Here is a 20,633-nt window from a genome sequence, read left to right on the forward strand (position 1 = left end):
TTTCGAAGTTTTATTTTTTATTTTGTCAACATTAAATTTACATGTCAAGTATTTTATTATTTTTTATTTAAATGTTGATTTTTATCATGTTATAACAATATTTTATAATAATATTTCTTTATTTAAAGTATTAAAAAATATAATATATTATATATATAAAAAAAAACCATTTTTTTATTCAATTGTGACTATTAATCTATAATTAATAATTTAATATTCTTAATATAAAATGTTGACATGAAGCATTGGTTAATAATATAAATAATGTATTACATAATATAATATAAATCTATAAATATCCTTATTAATTATTATACATACTTATATTACAATACAATCCTGCAATGTGTTATTTAGTTAATAAAAATAACATATACCTATATGCATAGTTCATAGAATTTAAAATAAAGAGTTTGTTTGCCAAGGAATAGACCCTTCATTATTAAAAAATTTCTTTGAACAAATTTCTAACTTCAAATCCTGCAAGGTTTGAAAATCCTCCACAATGAGAAAGTGGCATCAAATTGTCAGTTGGTGGTGGTTGTTCGGTATCATAATCGAAGAATGGTTGTTTATTTTTCTCTAAATACCCTTCGCGTAACATATTGCGTAGACAGCAGGTTACCCAAATTAGATCGTCGATTGTGGTCGTTTCCAAGTTGATTGGCTGATAAAAAATTCTAAAAATTTGGCTTAACAATCCGAAAGCATTTTCGGTAACTCTTCGAGCACAACTTAGTCTGTAATTAAACACAGCTTCAGAAGGATTTTCTCTTGCAAATTTTCTCGTGTAGGGTTTCAAAATATGTGTGTGTAAGCGAAAAGCTTCGTCACCTACAATTACATGGGGTGCTATCTTATCTGATCCCGGAAGTTTACATTGTTCTGGAAATCCAAATTTCCCATTTAAAATGTTCTGTCCCATATCTGACTTCAAAAAAATACCACTATCGCCTTCTTTTCCGAAGGAACCAATATCAACAACAATAAATTTATAATTCGCGTCCACCATTGCCAGAAGTACAATCGAATAAAAATCTTTATAATTATGAAATAAAGTTCCAGAATTACTGGGACTTCGTATACGGACATGTTTTCCATCAATTGCTGAAATGCAATTTGGGAAATTCCACTTGTACGAGAATTCAGCTGATTTTTGTTTAAAATCTATATTTTTTGGATCTGGCAAAAAAATAGGTACCAATTTATTTTTCAATTCAGCTAGTGTGCTTTTTATTACTGTGCTTAAATAGTTGTGACTGATACGAAAAGCAAACGCTAATGATCTTAGTGACTCACCAGTGGCGAGATATCTATTTAAAAAAAAATTCAAAATTATTACTTCGATATATTGATGCAAAACATAAAATAAATTATAAATACCTCAATGTTACTGCTAATTTTTCTGCCGGTAATATTGAATTTTTAACTCTATTAGTAGGTGCTACCAATAATTTTTCTTCCACCAAAGATAATAAAAAAATTGAATTGCTCATAATTAATTCTAAAATATTCACGAAACTTCACTTGATTGCTTATTAAGTGTCGACTAATTAAAATTTCAAAACACCCTTCAGTTTTACGGTTTTTAAAGATATCCGTTATTTTTCTTTTCTTCGGCGTCAAATAAGATAATGAATTAACTTCATCGTCATCTTCATCCATCAATAGTAGGGTTAAAATATTATTATTATTACAAATTAATTGATCCATAGTTTGTTACTAGGTTTGTTATTTATGAATTTAAATTATACATGCGCACTTGAACAGATTTGAAACTGAACTGACAAGACTGCAACTAGGCAAAACCAATAATTTTATTGTCGCGACTTGTCGCGGTCGCGTCTTGTAGACCACATTAAAAATAAAGTGGTAGCGGCTACCGATTACGAACATTAGTCAATAGTCGCGCCTTGCAGACCGTACCTTAACAGATATTGACGACATGTCGCGCCTTGGAAAACGTACCTTAAAGGTGAAAAGCTGCAGCATTAGTTACTACAAATACAATGAAAGTGAAAAGATATTTTGGAATGGGATTAATTTAATACAATTATTTCTTATTAAATGAGTCTAAATCTGAGCGATTCACAAATTAAAAAACTTTCAACAGCTTTTAATAAAAATACTGATGTAGTGTAGCAATTCAATTAAAATACACTCATATTGAAAATGGTAAAAATATATTTGATTTAACTGATCGGCAAAAGAATAAATTAAAGAAGGCGAAAAATAATAAAAAAGGTGTAAGATTAGTTATTACAAATAAACAGCTTAAAAATAAAGTAGGTAGCTTTTTACTATTAATTATAGCAGGTATTGGTATAGGTGCTCTTAGTGCTTTAGCTGGAGGAGTAAGTGCAGTAGCTAATACATTTATAGACGCGAATGACAAGAAAAAGTAACGAGAAGAAGCGCAAAGGCATAATAAAGAGATGGAAAACAATATCAAAAATATTAAAACATTACAAATTGGTTAAGGTTTCAAAAAAAAAAAGAAATTAAACCATTAACTAATTATGATATAGGTAATGAGTTTTGGAAAAAATATTTCGAATTTCAGAGGTTGTTTCATCAAATTACCATAAAAACCTTGGAAAAATGAATGTGGAATATTAAATTTAAATAACTCTGAGGTTCACATTGGGTTGCTTGGGTAAAAAATGATAAGAAAAAAATATATTTTGATTCATATGGAGATTGTAATCCACCAAAAGAAGTTGTTAAATATTTGGGAAAAGATAATTTATTTTATACAACTGGTGAGTTTCAAAATTATAACGATCCTCCTATATGTGGTCATTTGTGTTTAGATTTTATTAAACATTTTAAAAAATATTATTAAAATTTTTTTCTCATAAATGGAAAGTATTTTTGGTAAATATGACAAGGATATTATTCGTGAGCAGAATAAGATATATGGACCCACATCTTTATCAAATCTTAATTTTTCTAATCAAATTACAACTTTTAATAGAAAAGAAGAAAATATATTATATTTATATTATATTTATATAGGCTAGCCACAGCCAATTTTGAGATGGCAAAGTTTGACAACGTTGCGCGGAATAATAAAAATTGAGCGTTCTTAATCGTAATAGTCAAAAGGGTCTAAAAAAGGTATCGCCGATAATGACCGTTCTCAATCGTATTCCTGCCAAGTTAATAATTTTGTTGCATTTTTATTTACACGAACTGAAGTTAAAGTTGCTGTTTGTAAATTATCAAATTTATGTTTAGGATTTTTTAAAGATATACAATATCCGGTTTATAAAGGTGGATTTGAAATAAGTTTTTTAAGACATTCAGATGATGATGCTTTATTTAGAGAAAAAAATGATAAGAATGAATTACCAAGTTCTGGTAAAATTATTATTGATGTATTTAATATTAGGATTCCATATGTAGTTTATGATGACATGAATAAAATTAAATTGATAAATGAATTAACTTCATTACCTCAAAGAAATGAATATAATATGTTTATATTTAAATAATGGCAGTGTATTGAAGATAGAAATATTAGTGGTAAAACACTCACCAAAGATATAACAAATATGTATAGAAATGTCCATAATCCTTTGTTTGCTATAATAGCTTTTCAGACAGATAAATTAGATAATCAATTAAGAGATCCAATACAGTTTAATAATTGTAATCTGAAAAATATTTGGTTGGATATTGATAGCATGAGATATCCAGAAGAATTATTAAAATTAGACTTTAAAAATGAAAAATTTAATATTGCTTATGACATGTTGATGGACTATAAAAACATTTATAACAGATTACATCGAGATTTATCTTTAATGTATGTAACTCCACAGCAATTTAAGGATACTCGACCATTTTTGGTTATTAATATGAGTAGGCAACCATCACAGATTTCTGGATCTAAATAAATCTAATTTAAATATTTAAATATGATGTACCGAAACATTTACATGTTGATGTATAAAAATAACCAATAATAAAAGTAATTAAACATAATATTAACTGTGACAGTATTGAAAGATTTAATTTTATTAGCTAATAAAGAGGATATAACACACGTATAACTTTTTTTGGAAATGGCAACCATCCATTTAATAATGAATGTCCTGTTAGTACCTTTCTTCTTAATATTCTCATCACTGCTGCAGTTATCATCTTCAGATGCTAAATTGGATATTAATAGTTATGAATAGCATGAAGATTTGATTATATACCATTTTTATAAATATTAGATGTAACACCTGAAAATGTTGGACATGGTGATGAAAACTGTAGGTTTGATGCAGTTTTGGTTGATCTTTGTTTGGGTTTTAATAAAATATCATCATCGGTAGATGAAATATCAATGTTTTTTAATCCTTTTTTTACCATTTTTCTTGCTTTAAATAATGAATCTGTAATATACAATATACATGCATATAGTTTATACTAACAATAACTAACTACAATAATACATTTGAAAAAGAACCTATATCTTATAATATAAGACAGTATACAATACACAATAATATATACAACTAGGTAGATTAACTAAATTATGTTATAGAAATAACTTATGTTTTTAACCAGATATTTTCAAAACTTTAGCTGGATGGTAACTGTATTCAACATCATTCGGAATACTTTTGAACTCAACACATTTTCTTATAAAGTTAGTATTTTTAGTGGTTGGCCACGCGCATGTGCCTTCTTTTTTTTAAACCAACCAGCTGGAACTGGAATTGTCTTCAAATTCAACGACCAAATATTGGGACATCTTTATTTTACACTATAGATATATAAAAAAATAATACAAACTATTAAATATAATTAACATTAATTTAAAAAAAAAAGTTAATGATCCTAAGAAAACATATACATTCCATTTTATATAAATAATAGCAACATATTTAAAATTGTGATTATTTCAAATAATAAATTTATGCAAAATAGGAAATGCAATATTTATATTACTATTACTAGACAATATTATATATTTTACGAATTCAGTATTCTCTATGTCTATAATGGAATAAAATTCTGATAAATTTTTAAAGAAAACAATACCTAATTTAAGACTACTGATGGGCTTATCAAAAAAATGTCCAATAGTTTCAAAATGCTTAACTAAAAAAACATATTTTTCCGTGGTAGAATCAAGACATATATTAAAAACTTTAAAAATTTTAAAACCAATTTCATCTGTGAAATCTATTTATCTGTCAGATGTAGACTTAATATTTATTTTAATATTATTTTTTTTAATTATCTGGAAATTTGGAACAGTTAAGTGCTCGAATTCTGAAGGTCCATTACTGTGAGGTTTTCTATAATTTATTTCTTTAGGAGATTTCAAAAGTACAGGATGGTTAGATAATAAAGATACTTGGTAGCGTTTAATAACTTGTTCGAGTGGTTTTTCATGCTTCCTAACCATCCTTTCTAAACCTTCATATAATTCTCGAAAGGAAAACATGAACACTCTTCAAGCGATTTAAATTTTCTGTAATCGTCAACTATGTGCAATAATCCATGGACATTATGAGAAACAAACTGAGGGCCATATAATTCACTAAAGATTTTAACAAAAAATTTAATTAAATTATCACTGAAATTCACTAGCTTTTCAGAACTACCGAGACATAAGAGAACTCTAAAACTGATGTGTAAACACGAAAAATGAAAATAACAGTCATCATTTAAAATATCTTTTAAGACGACAGGTCCTGTATATAATAAGAATAACCTATATTCAGTTGCTTTAAACCTGCAAATTTCATTTAACCCTCTGCATTTTCTTAAAAAATCACTAGGTATAAATATGTTCAATAACAATAAATTATTTGAAATACATTTAACACTTCGATTTGGAATACGAACATTGACAGGAGCATGTTTTAATACACCTAACCAGAGTAATAACATTTTTTTTCATAACCCCCAAACATACCAAATGCATATAGTCAAGAGTGAAATCTTCAACTACATTTATACCTAGTATTTCAGTATGTATAGAAATAGTAGAAGTAATATGGTGATCTTCATCTACACGATTTAAGAAATCTAAATGAGTTTTTTTAGTAAAGTCGGTTTCTTAAAAAACATGTTGTATTGTTTATACGTTCTCCTTAAATTGTACATCTTATACAAGATGAATATCCAGCATACCCTTTTACAGATAAACTTAGCCGGACAGTCACAACAAAAAGTATCAACTATCACAATTTGTTTACCAAACTTTGTCTGCATGCCATTTTTATACAAATCTTTTAGTTCACAAACCAAATATTTTAAATAATCATTAGAAGATTTAGGTGTTTCTCTTCCCTAGTACAACCCTATAATAAATATATGTTGACTATAGGGAGTAATAGGGTCTCGAGCATATCCTAAAATTGGCCAAAATGTACTTGAGGAACTTTTTGTAAGGGGTAATCCATCAATTCCTATTACAGTTTTGATTACATCATTAAAATTTACTAGCATATCACCAAAAGAATTTAAGCCATTAGCGATCCCAAAATAATAATACAAACTCGGTGCCACAATTTGAATATCATTAACTTGCTTAGTTTTGTTAGTTTTTAATACAGTTCTAGCATCAACTGGGATATCTTTAAAACATTTGTGACTTTTTAATACTTTCAGTAAAGAAGAAAAAGAAGCAAGAGTAATATTGTTAGTCACTGCCCATTTTGCTAATGGTTTCAAAATACAATCATTGCCCTCAAATACATCAAATGTACCACCCATTTTAAGATGGTTATTAATGTCAATATCAGAATCTGAATCTGAATCTGAAGAAAATAACATATTTTCAAATTCATTATCTGCTAAATTTATAGAATCAATTGAAAGCCTATCACCTAAGATTGGGTTACATGGCAAATTTATGTTAGTAAATGGATTGTTGGAATTTGAAATTGATAAATTTGTATTTTCATTTGCTAAATTAGAATTGTATGATTTACTTGGTTGTAATTCATATTCTACGTTTTTATCATTTTCATACAAATAATCTACCATTTCTAAATCTTCCAAAAACCTTCTACGTTTAGTAGACCTACTAACAGTATTTTTATTGAGTGACATAATGATACTTATTTAGATTACTGACAAAAGCTTAACAAAATTATATAGTAATAAATTATAATTAGGTATAGGTATCTAGTCTGTAGCAAAATTAATTTTCATAATTAGGTAGAAAAAATTAAAAAAATGATTAAACAAAAATAAATTATCTAATATAATAACAAAATCGAACAAAAATGTGTTTCAATACCTAGTTAAGCTTTATTAAAATAAAATAGGCAAAAATAGAAGATTCATAAAACTGTATAATCACATTACTGCAGGTTTACTTGGACAAAAAATATAAAAATATAATAAATACCTATTATTCATTATTATATTTTATTGTACAATATACCTATAAATTATGTATTACAAATGAAATTGTATACTTACCTGATGTAGCTTACACAAATGCTAACTGCAAAAGTCACAAAATGCAAACTGAAGATCATTAATTAAGGTAAAGAGTAAACACAACTGATATAGGTATCTGAAACGAATGTCCGTCTGTATTGAAATCTGAAGACAAAATCACGAGCGAATCAGCAAAATCACGAAATAATAAAGTAAAATTAATCTAATCAAATCAAATCTACACTCTGTTCCAAAAGAGAACGGTCACTTTTGCGCATACGACTGACGGCTGCGGCAGTACCAAGGCCAAATTTCCCCCACCTTGCTACACGACGTTTCACGAAGACGTTGCCGAGCTTTTACGATTATCGAAACGCGCGGAAGCCTGCGGCTGCTTTAATTACTAATTAGCAGTGTTGCCAGACGTACGAACATGTTCGTTTTCATACGAACATTTTAACACTTTCTAATTAATGTACGAACATTTTAAAAAACGAACATTCGTACGATTAAAAACGAACATTTTAAATATTTTGCCATTAAATTCATAAAAATGTAAATTTTTTTTTTTATATAAACATGGAAATTATTTATAAATGATTGTACGGCAGGGTTGTAATTTTCAATAGCCAAGTCATAGAATAACGCCAAGTACGTGATAAACTGATAACTGATAAGACTGATAAAAATTAAAAAAATATATTTCTTGTTCCCAAATATGTGTCCGGTGTTGGTTGTAGGTATATTGACATATTGTATAATGTATTGTTATATTCTGTGGTTGTACATGGCGTACCTATATTAAATTTTGTACAAATTATTATATGTCTGTGCTGGCGTTTCCATGATAAAATCACAGATTAAATAAATTTTATTTAATCTGTGCTATTAATTTGTTTGCTTATATATTATTTTACATACATTTTTAAAATATGGATCGGTTTTTAATTAAAAAAGATAAGACAAACGAAATGGTGAGTATTTTAATTGTTTTAATTAGTTTACCTACTTAGTTAATGTAAATGCATGACAATATTAAAATCCTGTATTTAATGTTTGTAAAGTATAAACAATACTCAAAATATTCATATCGTTTATAATATTCTAGAGTTCTGAACCAGTAAATAAAGATATAAGTCAACCTCAACCTAGTACTAGTTCAAAGGGTACAGATTATGAACAAAAAGTAAGGTTTCCATTTAATTTTGACTCTTTTTCTCATTATTAAAAGAAAATTATTTTATTTTGTGAATACAGAATATATTTAATGCAAGTCAACATACTGGTGTTGAGAGTGATGATTCATCTGATGATGAAGTATTAAAGTTAATGAATGAAAATGTAAGTATATGTATTATCATATTATGCAATATTTATTTTAAAATCTAGACAAATCTTTTTAAGCATATATATAATACATATAGTATAATATATTAATATATGTACAATGTGGTAAAATGTTAAATATATTCTCTCATAACCTCGTACAGTAAATAGGTAAATTAATACAAATTTTTTGACAACATTAAATCGAATCTCTAAATACAAAAAAATGTTACTCTTTCAGTAGTTTTTTCCATGACTTTGAGTATACATATAATATATTATACTAATATAAAATTAAATATCACAATATTTAAATCTATTGATCTTTTTTTTTTTAAAAAACTTTTCACTGTAATTGTAATCTTCTATTTTACCTGTCTTGTAAAATAATGTTTTATTTATATGATTAGTTCTATACTATAATTTTAAATATTCGTTATGATTATTTCTTAGGAGGATAATATTGAATCTGACACTGATAAATGCTTAACACCTGAATATAAACGCATCAAACGGGGAGAAGCTAAATATAAAAAACATAGGATACAGGTATATTCAAAGACATGGGAATCAAATCCATTATTTTCGAATTGGTTACGTTCAGACAAAAAATCTGAAACTAATGCGATATGTATTATTTGTAACGTCACATTAGCAACTGAAATTTCGTCATTAAACCGCCATGTAAACAGTAAAAAACATAAAACTAATTCTTTAAGTTTATCAAATTCATCATCTTTGGTACAAGCTCTAAAACCCAAAATTACCCCATTATCCGAAAAAGTAAAAAATGCCGAAATTAAAATAACAGCTTTTCTGGCCGAACATAATATTTCTTCAATACTATGGACCATTTTTCCGATTTAATTAAAACTTGTTTCCCAGATTCTGAGATAGCAAAAAACATCCATCTTAAACGAACTAAGACTACTGCCATTATTAAAAATGTAATTGGAAAGTGCCATAAAGAATATTTGACACAATGCCTCAGAGAAGTTAAGTTTAGCGTTCTTACTGACGAGTCCACTGATATTAGTTGTACAAAACAATCATGTGTAGTGGTTAGGTATTTTAACAAAGATGTAGGTAAAATTGTCAGTCATTTTTTTTAACTATCTTGTGTATTTGGACCAAATGATCATAACAAGACATTTGAAGGTGCCACAGGCAAGAATTTATTTAATAGTATATTAAAAGCATTTAATGATTATGATATTCCTCTTAATAACCTAATTGGTTTTGGGTCAGACGGATGTAATGTTATGATGGGTGCTCATAATTCGGTCGCCAGTCGCATGATACAAAACTTCCCGGGTATAACAATTTGGACATGCATTTGTCATTCTTTGCATTTATGTGCTAGTGAAGCGTGTAAAAGTCTTCTTCAACGACGTGAAGAACTAGCTCATAGCATTTACTCTTTCTTCTCAATGAGCTCAAAAAGAAATGCTCAATTTGTTCAGTTCCAAGAATTTTGCTAAACACCCACCCATAAAATATTGCATCCATCCCAAACGAGATGGTTATCCTTACAGGCGGTTGTATCTAGATTGTTGGAACAATGGGATGCTTTAAATTTGTATTTTAAGGATAGAATTTTAAGTGAAAGACTTTTGATAGTTGACAGTATTCATAAATCATTAAATGACCCACTTATAAAATTAATTTTTCTTTTCATGGACTATATCTTACCAAAATTCACCTCTTTAAATTCTTTTTTTCAGAGTTCTAGTGTTGTTATTACACAACTTCATGATAAAATGGTTTTAACATATAAAGAAATATTATTATTATATATGAATCCTAGTTACATAAAACAACACCTATTAACGATATTAATCCAGATAAATCTGACAAGTTTTTACCAAAATTACAAATTTACTTAGGAATCAAAATTATGCAAGAAATACAAAAAAGTTCTGTATTTAATAATAAGGCATTAGTAGATGAGTTTTATTCAAGGGTTCAAAATTTTTAAAAATAGCATGTCTTCAAATAAAAAAAAAATACAACTTTGGTGACCCTGTATTGCCAGCAATAAAATAATAGATCCTAAAACTGCAATATCTATTAAAACTAGGGATGAATATAGCTCTTTATTTAATTTAATAAATTTATTACCTAGGATATCATTAGGAAATAATGAATTGATACAACTTATTGATGATGAATGGAGAAATTTGCCACATTTTGACATTCCTCAGGATATCAAAAGTCATTTGGACGAGCCAGATGTTTTTTGGTACAAACTATCTGAACTTGTGTTAATGAATAATGAATTTCCATTTAAAAATTTGTCAAATTTTGCTCTCGGTGTATTATGCCTCCCTCATTCTAACGCTGATTGCGAGCGCATATTTAGTAAAGTAAATCTAATAAAAGTAAAAACAAGAAACAGATTAGTCACTGATACTATTCAAGGTTGTTTGTTTGCTTCTCAGGAAATGAAAATTAAGAGTAGTAATTGTATTGATTTTAATCCTTCAAAAAAAATGATAGACATGATGGTATCTAAAAACTTATATGAAAAAGAAATTAACAGAGAAGATGAATTTCATTTTGAGTCTGATTAGTTTTATTTATTTATTATTATATAACTTAAAATGTTGTATTATTTTGTTTTTTATAATAAGTGTTTACTTTATATTGTTTTTATTTATATCTTTAATTTGAAATAATTTTTAGTTTTGTTTATTTTTTTTTGTAATGGTTATTTTAATTATGAAAAATAAAATATTTTTAACATACTTTATTTTTTCAGATATAAATAATAACCAACTGGTTTGGTATCAACTACATTAATACATCTCTGGAAGATGGTTTGATAAATTGTATCATTATTGAAGATTGTGCAGTTGAAAGGCCTTCAAATTTTACATCAGGTCTAAGTATTCAATAAAATATTTTATCATATATATTATTTTTGTATTGAAAAAATGCATTACATACATAAGTGTTAATCTTTAATATTGATTTCAGGAATATAACAAATCCAACTGGTTTGGAGATGTTCATATAGACTATAGTATATAGTTCATATAGTCATGTTATTATTAATAATAATATGTATAATAACAGAATATAGTATGATATTCAGAAAAATATTATTGAATAACTACTAGTTTTGTAATATTATTTGTTTGTTTTTTTTTTTATGGAAGTATTGACTTTTGAGACTATAATATAGCTGACCATAAACAGTTTGGAGATATAGAAGATTTTTAAAAATGTGAAATTTTAATTTTGATCTATCAAATAAATATTAATTTATAATATATGATGTTATTAATTTTTATAGTCATATCGTTGACTACTTATTCTTTACCTACCATAGTTTTATCCGTTTGATTAATTAATGAATCGTTTAAAATAACGAAGATTTATGATCCAATAATTGTATTACAGATAGTGGCAACAAAAAAAATATCAGAGGGGGCATAATAAAATGAAACACCATAAAGTACATAAAATAAATAGAATGTTTATTCTTTGTAAATTATAAAATTCATTATTGTGCAGGAGTGGGATGCTCCGTCTTGCACTATTGTCACCTCTGACCGCTCAGTTATAAATTATAATCATAAAACCAAAAAAAAAAAACTATTTAAGCACCAGCTACTTAAGTTCAAAAACAAGATCTTTAAGTCCTTTGTTACTATTTTACTAACATTTTTCTTAAGTGGGTGGCTGGGTTAACCCCCCCCCCCATATTTTCATTTGATTTTTAATGTACGAACATTTATGTTTTTAAATCTGGCAACACTGCAGTAATTAATAAGGCCAAGGCGCTGTAGCTGTAGTGTTGTATTGCGACTGCGGTGAATTGGTGTTGTTTGTCACTACGAAATTTTTGTTACAGAAAAATTTTCGTCAAATCCTAACAATATTTTTTGAGACAAAAGTACCTAATAAGAATATTTAAAATCACAAAAACACAATTATGCTGTAGGTAATAATCAAATAAACAATAATAAAAATATAATATTAATCATAGTGGAAAACGATAATTCAAATATAATACTAAAAACAATAATACCTACAATTACAATAATCATAGTCAAAAATAATAATACAAATTTTCGTCAAATCCTTACACTAATTTTTTAGACAAAAATACCTAATACGAATATTTAAAATCATAATAACACAATTATACTGTAGCTAATAATCAAAATATAATATTAATAATAGTAAAAAATAATCATAGTCAAAAACAATAATACAATATTACAATAATCATAGGGGAAAACGATAATTCAAATATAATACTAAAAACAATAATACAATTACAATAATCATAGTCAAAAATAATAATACATAATTTACAAATGAATTTACTCGTCTGAAAGAGGTCTGACGTCGTTATCTGAGTCCAAGTCTGATTCTGAGTCCGAGTTCGATTCTGAGTCCGAGTCATCGGGGACCAGATTCAAAACACACGGTTCTTGTTCAGCCGTAAACTCATCAACAATGAAGTCCATGTTCCACAATTTGTCTTCGTCGTCAACTACATGTTTAATAAAATTTTTCCACATCTCAGAATCTACCCTTTGAACGCCTTCAATTAATAATCGTTTGACATCTTGCAGCTTGAAAGTGGTATTATTCTTTCTCACATAATTTTTTACACTGGACCATGCGAGCTCAATCGGATTGAGCTCGCAATGATATGGTGGTAAACGAAGTACATCTTTATTATGTGTCTTGACCATTTCATCTATCACGTATTTGTTGTGCATTGGCTTCAGTCTATTGACAATCGGAATTAGTTCTCGAATAACCATAGACTTATCAACAACCTCTCCTTTGCTCTCTAGCCACGCAATAATATCGGCTTTCCTCGTATTCAAATTTGGGCACTTTTCTTGTTTTACGTTTTTAGTGATAAGGGGCGTTATCCATAACAATAACAGCGTTATCTTTGAGTCTAGGCAAAACACTTTCCAACCATTCACGGAAACATTCACCATTCATTTCATCGTGATAGTCTTGAGTGTTTTTTTTAGACTCAAAGCATAACAAACTGTCAGGGACGAATCCATCTTCAGATCCTATATGGCAAACAATAAGACGCTTCCCTTTTCCACTTGGTTTTACTGCACCGGTTGTAAGGCCCTTTGAAGTTGCATCACTTGCTGATTTTATCGATTTATCGCACCAAACCTTGTGTGGAACGTCACCAGCATTGACCCAAGTTTCGTCCAGATAATATATTGGTCGACCCTCTTCTCGGTATCGCCGTATCGCCCTTAAATATCGCCTCCACCAATCAACAATTTCAGTCTTCTCTATTAAAGCGCTATTACGACCTTGCTTCACGTACTCAAAGTCCATAGATTTTAATAATCTATACAGTGAGGTACGAGAGAAATTGGGTAAGTCCTTATCTTCGTTGATTACTTGAAGAATTTTGTCTAATGTTGGGAACTCGCGATCAGACCAAAATTTATGTATCTTCCGTCTTATTGCATATTTATCAAAATCATCTACCTTATCCTTCACATTTTTAAACTTTTTGGTTCTATTCGGTGATGAAATTGTTTTAGACCGTTTGTACTCCAAGATCGTTTGATAAATAGTTCCAATTCCAATTCCTAGTTGTTCTGATAATATTTTTTTTAGATGAACCATTTTAGCATCTGGATTTTGAGTTATGTGGTGTTTGTATGCGTTTATAATAACTGTTCTGGTGCCAGATGACACAAACTGAAATAATAAAAAGTCGGTAAAAGGGTGACAGTCTTCTGTACAGTAAATTAGAAATGGGTCACTGTAATCGATGTTGTTAAATTTGAATTTAATGCTATATCATCGTTTACGAAAAGCGATTTATATATTGTTATTATTAATACGTTAGGCAAATATGTTAAATTAATCTTAGTCCGTGACTATAATATTGTACACAGGTGATAGAGATAATGTATTAGTCGTGGTATTAGTTAAAACTTTTTTACATTATTAGTTCAAATGTTAATAAAACAAATGTTGCCTATGTATTCCTATAATTTTTTAATCACTATAAGAATAACTTATGAGGAACTTTGTATTAAAATTTCAAGTATTTTGACTCAGCCAAACAAATTTAATCGACAATTCAAAAAAAAAAAAATTATCAGAAAAATTGAAAATTTCAGTGGTTTATATAAAAAGTTCAAAAAAGTCGAAATATTTTGAAAATATAACTGTATATAGATAACACTAATATAAACATTTGGTGAAAATGTCAAGTATTTACAGTGATTACAGTGATTACTGTAGGGCTAGGATTTATATGCAATAAAAAATTGTAAAATATGCACTTTATTTATCAAAATATGCAAAAATATGCAAAAATAAATTGGTTCTATTTAAACGAGAATAAGCCAAATCGTGGACAAATCTGACAACCATTAAATTTGGACTTAAGGAAAAAAACATGCAAATGCATATAAATCCTAGCCCTAGTGATTAGTTACAACCAGGGCTTGCATTTGAAAAAAAAAATTTGTTTTACGTTATTTACAATCAAAACGTTATACAAATTTTGAGTTTATCGTTATTTAAAATTTAAAAGCATTTAGATACCTGTTTTAAAATTACACAGGCCGCAATATAAAAGTATATGAATATGACCTTTTTTTGGGAACATAATTTCCCTATTCTGAGTTTTAAGTAGGTATTGTATAACTTTATTTTCTTTTATTTATTTAATTAAATGTGATACAGATTAAATTACAATACATAGTTTGTAAAGAATTCTTGGATTGAATAAATAATTGAATACTACTAAGTATTATCAAATAATTGGAAATTAATTATTTCGTTTAATTGAATACAATATATACTGTTTTGCGTCATGTTTTATTTAATGATATATTTATATATCATATATTTTTTTAAACGTTACGTTTTGTTTTGTGTTATTTATTTATTTATGTTTATCGTTTTCCATTATAATTACGTTTACAAATCTTAAAATCTATTGAATCGTAATAAAAAATTCAAACTCAGAAGTTCTTAAAAAAATAGTATTATAATTATTTGGTATTAAATATAGGTGTTACCATTCAAAAATCCAATGTTGATTTTTACGGAATTTGTTTAACTCGTAAAATTACAGTTATTTTGTAGTTAAAATTTCATAACCTCGTTATATTAATATCTATGATAAATGAAAAGAAATCTAGACTAATCAAATGAAAAATAAATGAATAAAGAATAATTTTTTATTCGACTAATGACCAACTCTGCATGCAATACGACATCATCTAAATAATATTATCAAATAATAATTGAATAGTGAATATTTACCTTTCCTTGAGGATTCCGGTTTTTTGGAGATTCCATGTTTTCCATAGTTTAAAAAAATAAAAAATGTAAAAAATACAAAATACTGTGCACAGCCGTAGAGGTAGAAAAATAGGTCGTACTCCGTAGAAGTCAAACAACAGACAAAGCGTAATGTACATGTGCTCTGCATCTGGCACCTACACGGCTACACGTAAACACTAAAAAAACCATGGAATAAATAAATAAGGGTGACTTTTTTACTTGGTTTTTAACGTATAGTCCCGCGTTACGCACGACGCACGCACCCGCAGAATCGCGCAGAGCAGCACCCGTGATCGCACGCACTCCACCACGCGGCGCTCGACCACCCGCTTACGGGTAATTGGTGGGAGATGCGCAGCGAAAGACGAAAACCGGTCGGCCAAAATGATCGTTCTCTTTTGGAACAGAGTGTATATAAAAATCGTAGACCGTTGTTGCGCACTCTAAGGCCCGCACTTCACTCATTGCCGTCGATTTCCATGTTTAAACATAGAATTCGTTTTACTCACAGATAACAGTTAAAATATGTATCGGTAGACGGTGGTTTTACCTGACTTTTTTTTTTAATATTAGACGGAGGACAAAGCATATTATAATGGATATACGGAATTGAGCGATGCGGTAACGGCAAATTACGTACCTATCTAATGCATTATTAATATTTGATAATATCAAAAGTTAATTATAGGTAAAGGAACGTCGGTTATTATTATTATTTTTAGTGTTTGAATTATATAATGGCGTAATAAATACGCCAATACGTATTAATATAATATTGTGTTACGCATGGTATTACATAATAATATGTACGCTGTATAGAATAATGTTAGAGTATTATAAAATTGAGTACAATAAATTTGTATAAAAACGAAAAAAATAAATAAATTAAAAAATATTGTTGTGTTAAATCGGCAAGTCTTGTTCGTCATAGTATTTATTTTCAAAATGGTAATTAATAATAAATTATATTATAATAAATTTCGTGGTTTTGTTATTGGTATATATATATAAGCGATCAGAGCAGGAAAATATGTGTATAATTGAATTTTCTTGTGGAATTACTTTTTACAGACTTTATACAAATTGCTAAGTTGGTGGTACAAATCGGTACAAATTATAGTACAATTAATAGTAAAAAAAATTGTTACAATTTGTTGTGCTAAATCAATAGGTTAGGTTAGGTTCGTTATAATATTTATCTTTTAAATGATAATAATAATTTGTGTACGTAAAAAAATATTTTTTATTTTATACCATATAAAATGTGTATAATAATACATTATATTAGATATTTTTTTATAACTGCACAAACTTATTCTCACTTCTGGATTGTACTAGGAAATTAAATTACGTACAAAATACAAATATTGTTTATGATACAGTACCCTGCATTTCAGTACATAGCTTGACAGACAAAAGCCACAAATTCGCCTGTATAAGTAAACAAAAATTGTTAAAAGTCCATTTTTCAGCAACTGGGGTGCCGGTGTAACGTTTGGCGCTTCGGCGGAAAATCGATTTTTCCTGGAGAAATACTTTGGTACAAATTCTGAAACTTATGGAACAAATCGGTACAAATTATAATACAAATAATGGTAAAAAAAAATGTTTTAAAGCCCATTTTTTAGCAACGGGGGTGCTGGACGCTGGTGTAACGTTACCCTGGCGCCCCAGCGGGAAATTGATTTTTCCGGGGGAAATACTTTGATACATATTCTGAAACTTACGGTACAAATAGGTACAAATTTTAGTACAATGAATGGTCTTAAAAAAAAATAAGAATTTAGTCAATGGGGTGCCAGGGTAACCCAGCTATATAATACTCCATAATTTATAATATAATTTCTCTATTATGAATACATTTGGTTATAATAATAATGAAATAGTTATGTAGTTATTGGTATTATTGGTAATTAATAATTTTAGGTACGTATCCAATAAATATAATTATAAAAATTATATAAAATATACCTAACGAGTACAAAAGATGTTAAATAAATTGCATTAAAATCATAAAAATAACTGATTAAAAACAGTCTAAATTTTAATAAATAAGAAAATTCTGAATACAGAACACACAATTAAATAGGTACACAAAATACGACGACAGTATGTATAGTAAAATGTAAGCCTTAAATTTAAATATAATATTATATATTATATTATTTAATATTTGTACATGGTGTAGTTATTACTATAATTATAGTACAGTAAGGACTAAGTACTTTTAATTATAACTGTTGGCTCGCGTTCGGCTTTCTCCACAAAGAGTAAGATGCCTTAACGGTGTTATGGGCTATGAAATATCTTTAAGATATCTACGAGATATCAAGGCTAAGTTAGTATGACCATGCCTCTTGTCGAGGGTAATGCAGATGCTACTATGACCATGACACGTGTCGGGATAGTAAGCGCACCAATAATTATAGTGCAATAATGATGCATTTGAGATGTTATTGCACATTCTCAAATTCGTGTCCGAATTTGCAACAACAACTACAAGGACACCTGGTTTCCCCCAGAAGGCGGCAACTCGACGTAAACAAGAGACGCACCACAATATATAAGGGACCCCGAAGACCAGCAACGGCAGATGTACCAAAACTATCAACAACTGAGCACTTTCACGACACTCAGCCACTTATTTTGTTTGTTACATGTATTTTATTTATATGCAATAAAGACATATTTCGTTATTAAGTTTAACTTTCATTCAAATTAACCATTTGGATTCAAATCTGATACTGGCACGCAACAACGGCCTGGAGATAGGTAAAACAATATAGGTACTACCTATCTCAGCGCAACAATAAAATAATAAGTAGTAGTAGTGGACTATATAATTAAAAATAATAACAATATAATAATAATAAAAATCACAGCCAGTTATGGGATATATAATAATACAGTGAATATAAAAAATGATAATAATATAAGTTTCAATAAATATTATATGATATTACAATCTGCCTGTATGGCTACAAAAAAGTATATTTATTAAATAATGTAAGACCCGTCGGTCATACACACAAATAGTAGGTCGACCAATACTCACATAACAGTTGAGACACACGCCTCGTTTTACACCCACGCTACCGCACCAGGGCCTGTAGTTAAGTCAAACTAAATTACAATAAAAGAAACAAAATTGACGCGAATGAGTGCGAATGTGTACCGACAACTTTTGACGAAGACTTCACAACAAAGAACACTGAATGCAGCCGGGACAGGATCTTTAGCGTACACTACTGTCTCCACGAGTAACGAGGTACACCAAAACACGTTGAATCACTAAACAAATCGCTGGTACTTTTGACCACCCCAAACTGGGGACAACAAATTAATGGTGGCAATAAAATTGCAGAGAACGATAATTACCAGACGATGAATCACAAAATTCACAACAACATGGTTTGGGACGACTGCAAACAGAACATGAAAACTAGTGTTGTTGAACACGAAAAAAGACAAGCTGTGTGGACAGCGGAAAAAAGTGAAGTGATTGACTTTACATGCAACGGACGAGAGAAAACGAAAAAGCTCAAAAGAACGATCTTTCAGTGTCACCACACTAAACAATAAACAATGGAAAAACTAGAAACTTTGTGACACTGAAAGCATGACTAAATGAAAAACTTAAAGTTTAGAACATAACCGAATAAATAAGAAAACATTGATAATGATTCCACAGCTGGCCGGTTGCCACGGACTAAGATAGAATGGACTGGTAACGGTAGGGACGGCGAGGTGGTGGGGTCTGATCCCCAAATGTTTCTGCCCCGCTACACTGCACATCTATCACAAGTACACTATGTTCAACGCTATCTAGTGATAATAATATACGATAGAAAAGTAAATAGTGGTTCCCGCCAATGCATTAGTTCATAGAAATAAAATTGTTATTTCTCCATAGATGACGCTGAATGTAGTGTACTCTGGTACCTTGTCTAGAGAAACATACGAGCGTCTAGAGACAGCACAAGAGCAAATATCTTATCAAGGTTGTCCGGAAATTGATAACAGCTCGGACCGAAAAATTGTTCCATCAAATCTATTACCAACATACAAACATTGAAACTTAAAAAAATATATGAAAATTATTTAAATATCTATATTTATATAGATAAATATTTATGTTTATATATCTATATATATATAGGATATCGCGGTTTATCGAATAGCAAGTAGCAACTACTAACCCATGGGGATTAGAAAAAGGTATTTTATATTTTTATTTATAATATAATATATTCATAATACTAGTAGTATAAAAAAATAATTAATTATAACGAGTTTAATAATACAATATAAATAATTTATAATAAAGCATGTTATGAGACGTAATATAAATCAATGAATAACAGTCAGTCTTATTAGTTATTAAGTATTCGAATATCTCAAAAACATTTATAAATAACTATTAAATAGAATTGAGAATTGATTATACTATTTTATGAATTAAAATAAATAAATATTAATTATACTTTTTTAAAGTATTTGTTAGGGTGGTCCTTATTTTTTAAATTTAAAAATGTTGATGCAGGACCCTCCCATTTTTTTAAGTGTTATGAGAAAATAATTTTTGGTGAATTTGG

General features: G+C 28.5%; 4 protein-coding genes and 1 pseudogene across 4 annotated transcripts; 1 reads left to right on the forward strand and 4 right to left on the reverse strand.

The window, feature by feature from the left end:
• Positions 1-289: 289 nt before the first annotated feature.
• On the reverse strand, positions 290-1,895 carry LOC126554473 (uncharacterized). Its single transcript, XM_050209552.1, has 2 exons — positions 1,384-1,895; positions 290-1,313 (listed from the first exon to the last, which is right to left on the reverse strand). Exons 1-2 carry the CDS (start codon positions 1,494-1,496, stop codon positions 443-445), a joined length of 984 nt encoding a protein of 327 aa, XP_050065509.1. The 5' UTR covers positions 1,497-1,895; the 3' UTR covers positions 290-442.
• A 4,267-nt stretch (positions 1,896-6,162) lies between these two features.
• On the reverse strand, positions 6,163-7,317 carry LOC126554477 (uncharacterized). Its single transcript, XM_050209556.1, has one exon. The coding sequence runs from the start codon at positions 7,063-7,065 to the stop codon at positions 6,301-6,303; it is 765 nt and encodes a 254-aa protein (XP_050065513.1). The 5' UTR covers positions 7,066-7,317; the 3' UTR covers positions 6,163-6,300.
• A 3,170-nt stretch (positions 7,318-10,487) lies between these two features.
• Positions 10,488-11,300, forward strand: LOC114127642 (uncharacterized; annotated as a pseudogene).
• Positions 11,301-13,061: 1,761 nt separating this feature from the next.
• On the reverse strand, positions 13,062-13,511 carry LOC126554479 (uncharacterized). The gene has a single exon (XM_050209558.1). It carries the CDS (start codon positions 13,509-13,511, stop codon positions 13,062-13,064), a length of 450 nt encoding a protein of 149 aa, XP_050065515.1.
• Positions 13,512-13,605: 94 nt separating this feature from the next.
• On the reverse strand, positions 13,606-14,358 carry LOC126554480 (uncharacterized). The gene has a single exon (XM_050209559.1). It carries the CDS (start codon positions 14,356-14,358, stop codon positions 13,606-13,608), a length of 753 nt encoding a protein of 250 aa, XP_050065516.1.
• Positions 14,359-20,633: the final 6,275 nt, after the last annotated feature.

This window comes from Aphis gossypii, unplaced genomic scaffold, assembly GCF_020184175.1.
Source record: "Aphis gossypii isolate Hap1 unplaced genomic scaffold, ASM2018417v2 Contig00517, whole genome shotgun sequence".
NCBI classification, from domain to species: Eukaryota; Metazoa; Arthropoda; class Insecta; order Hemiptera; family Aphididae; genus Aphis; species Aphis gossypii.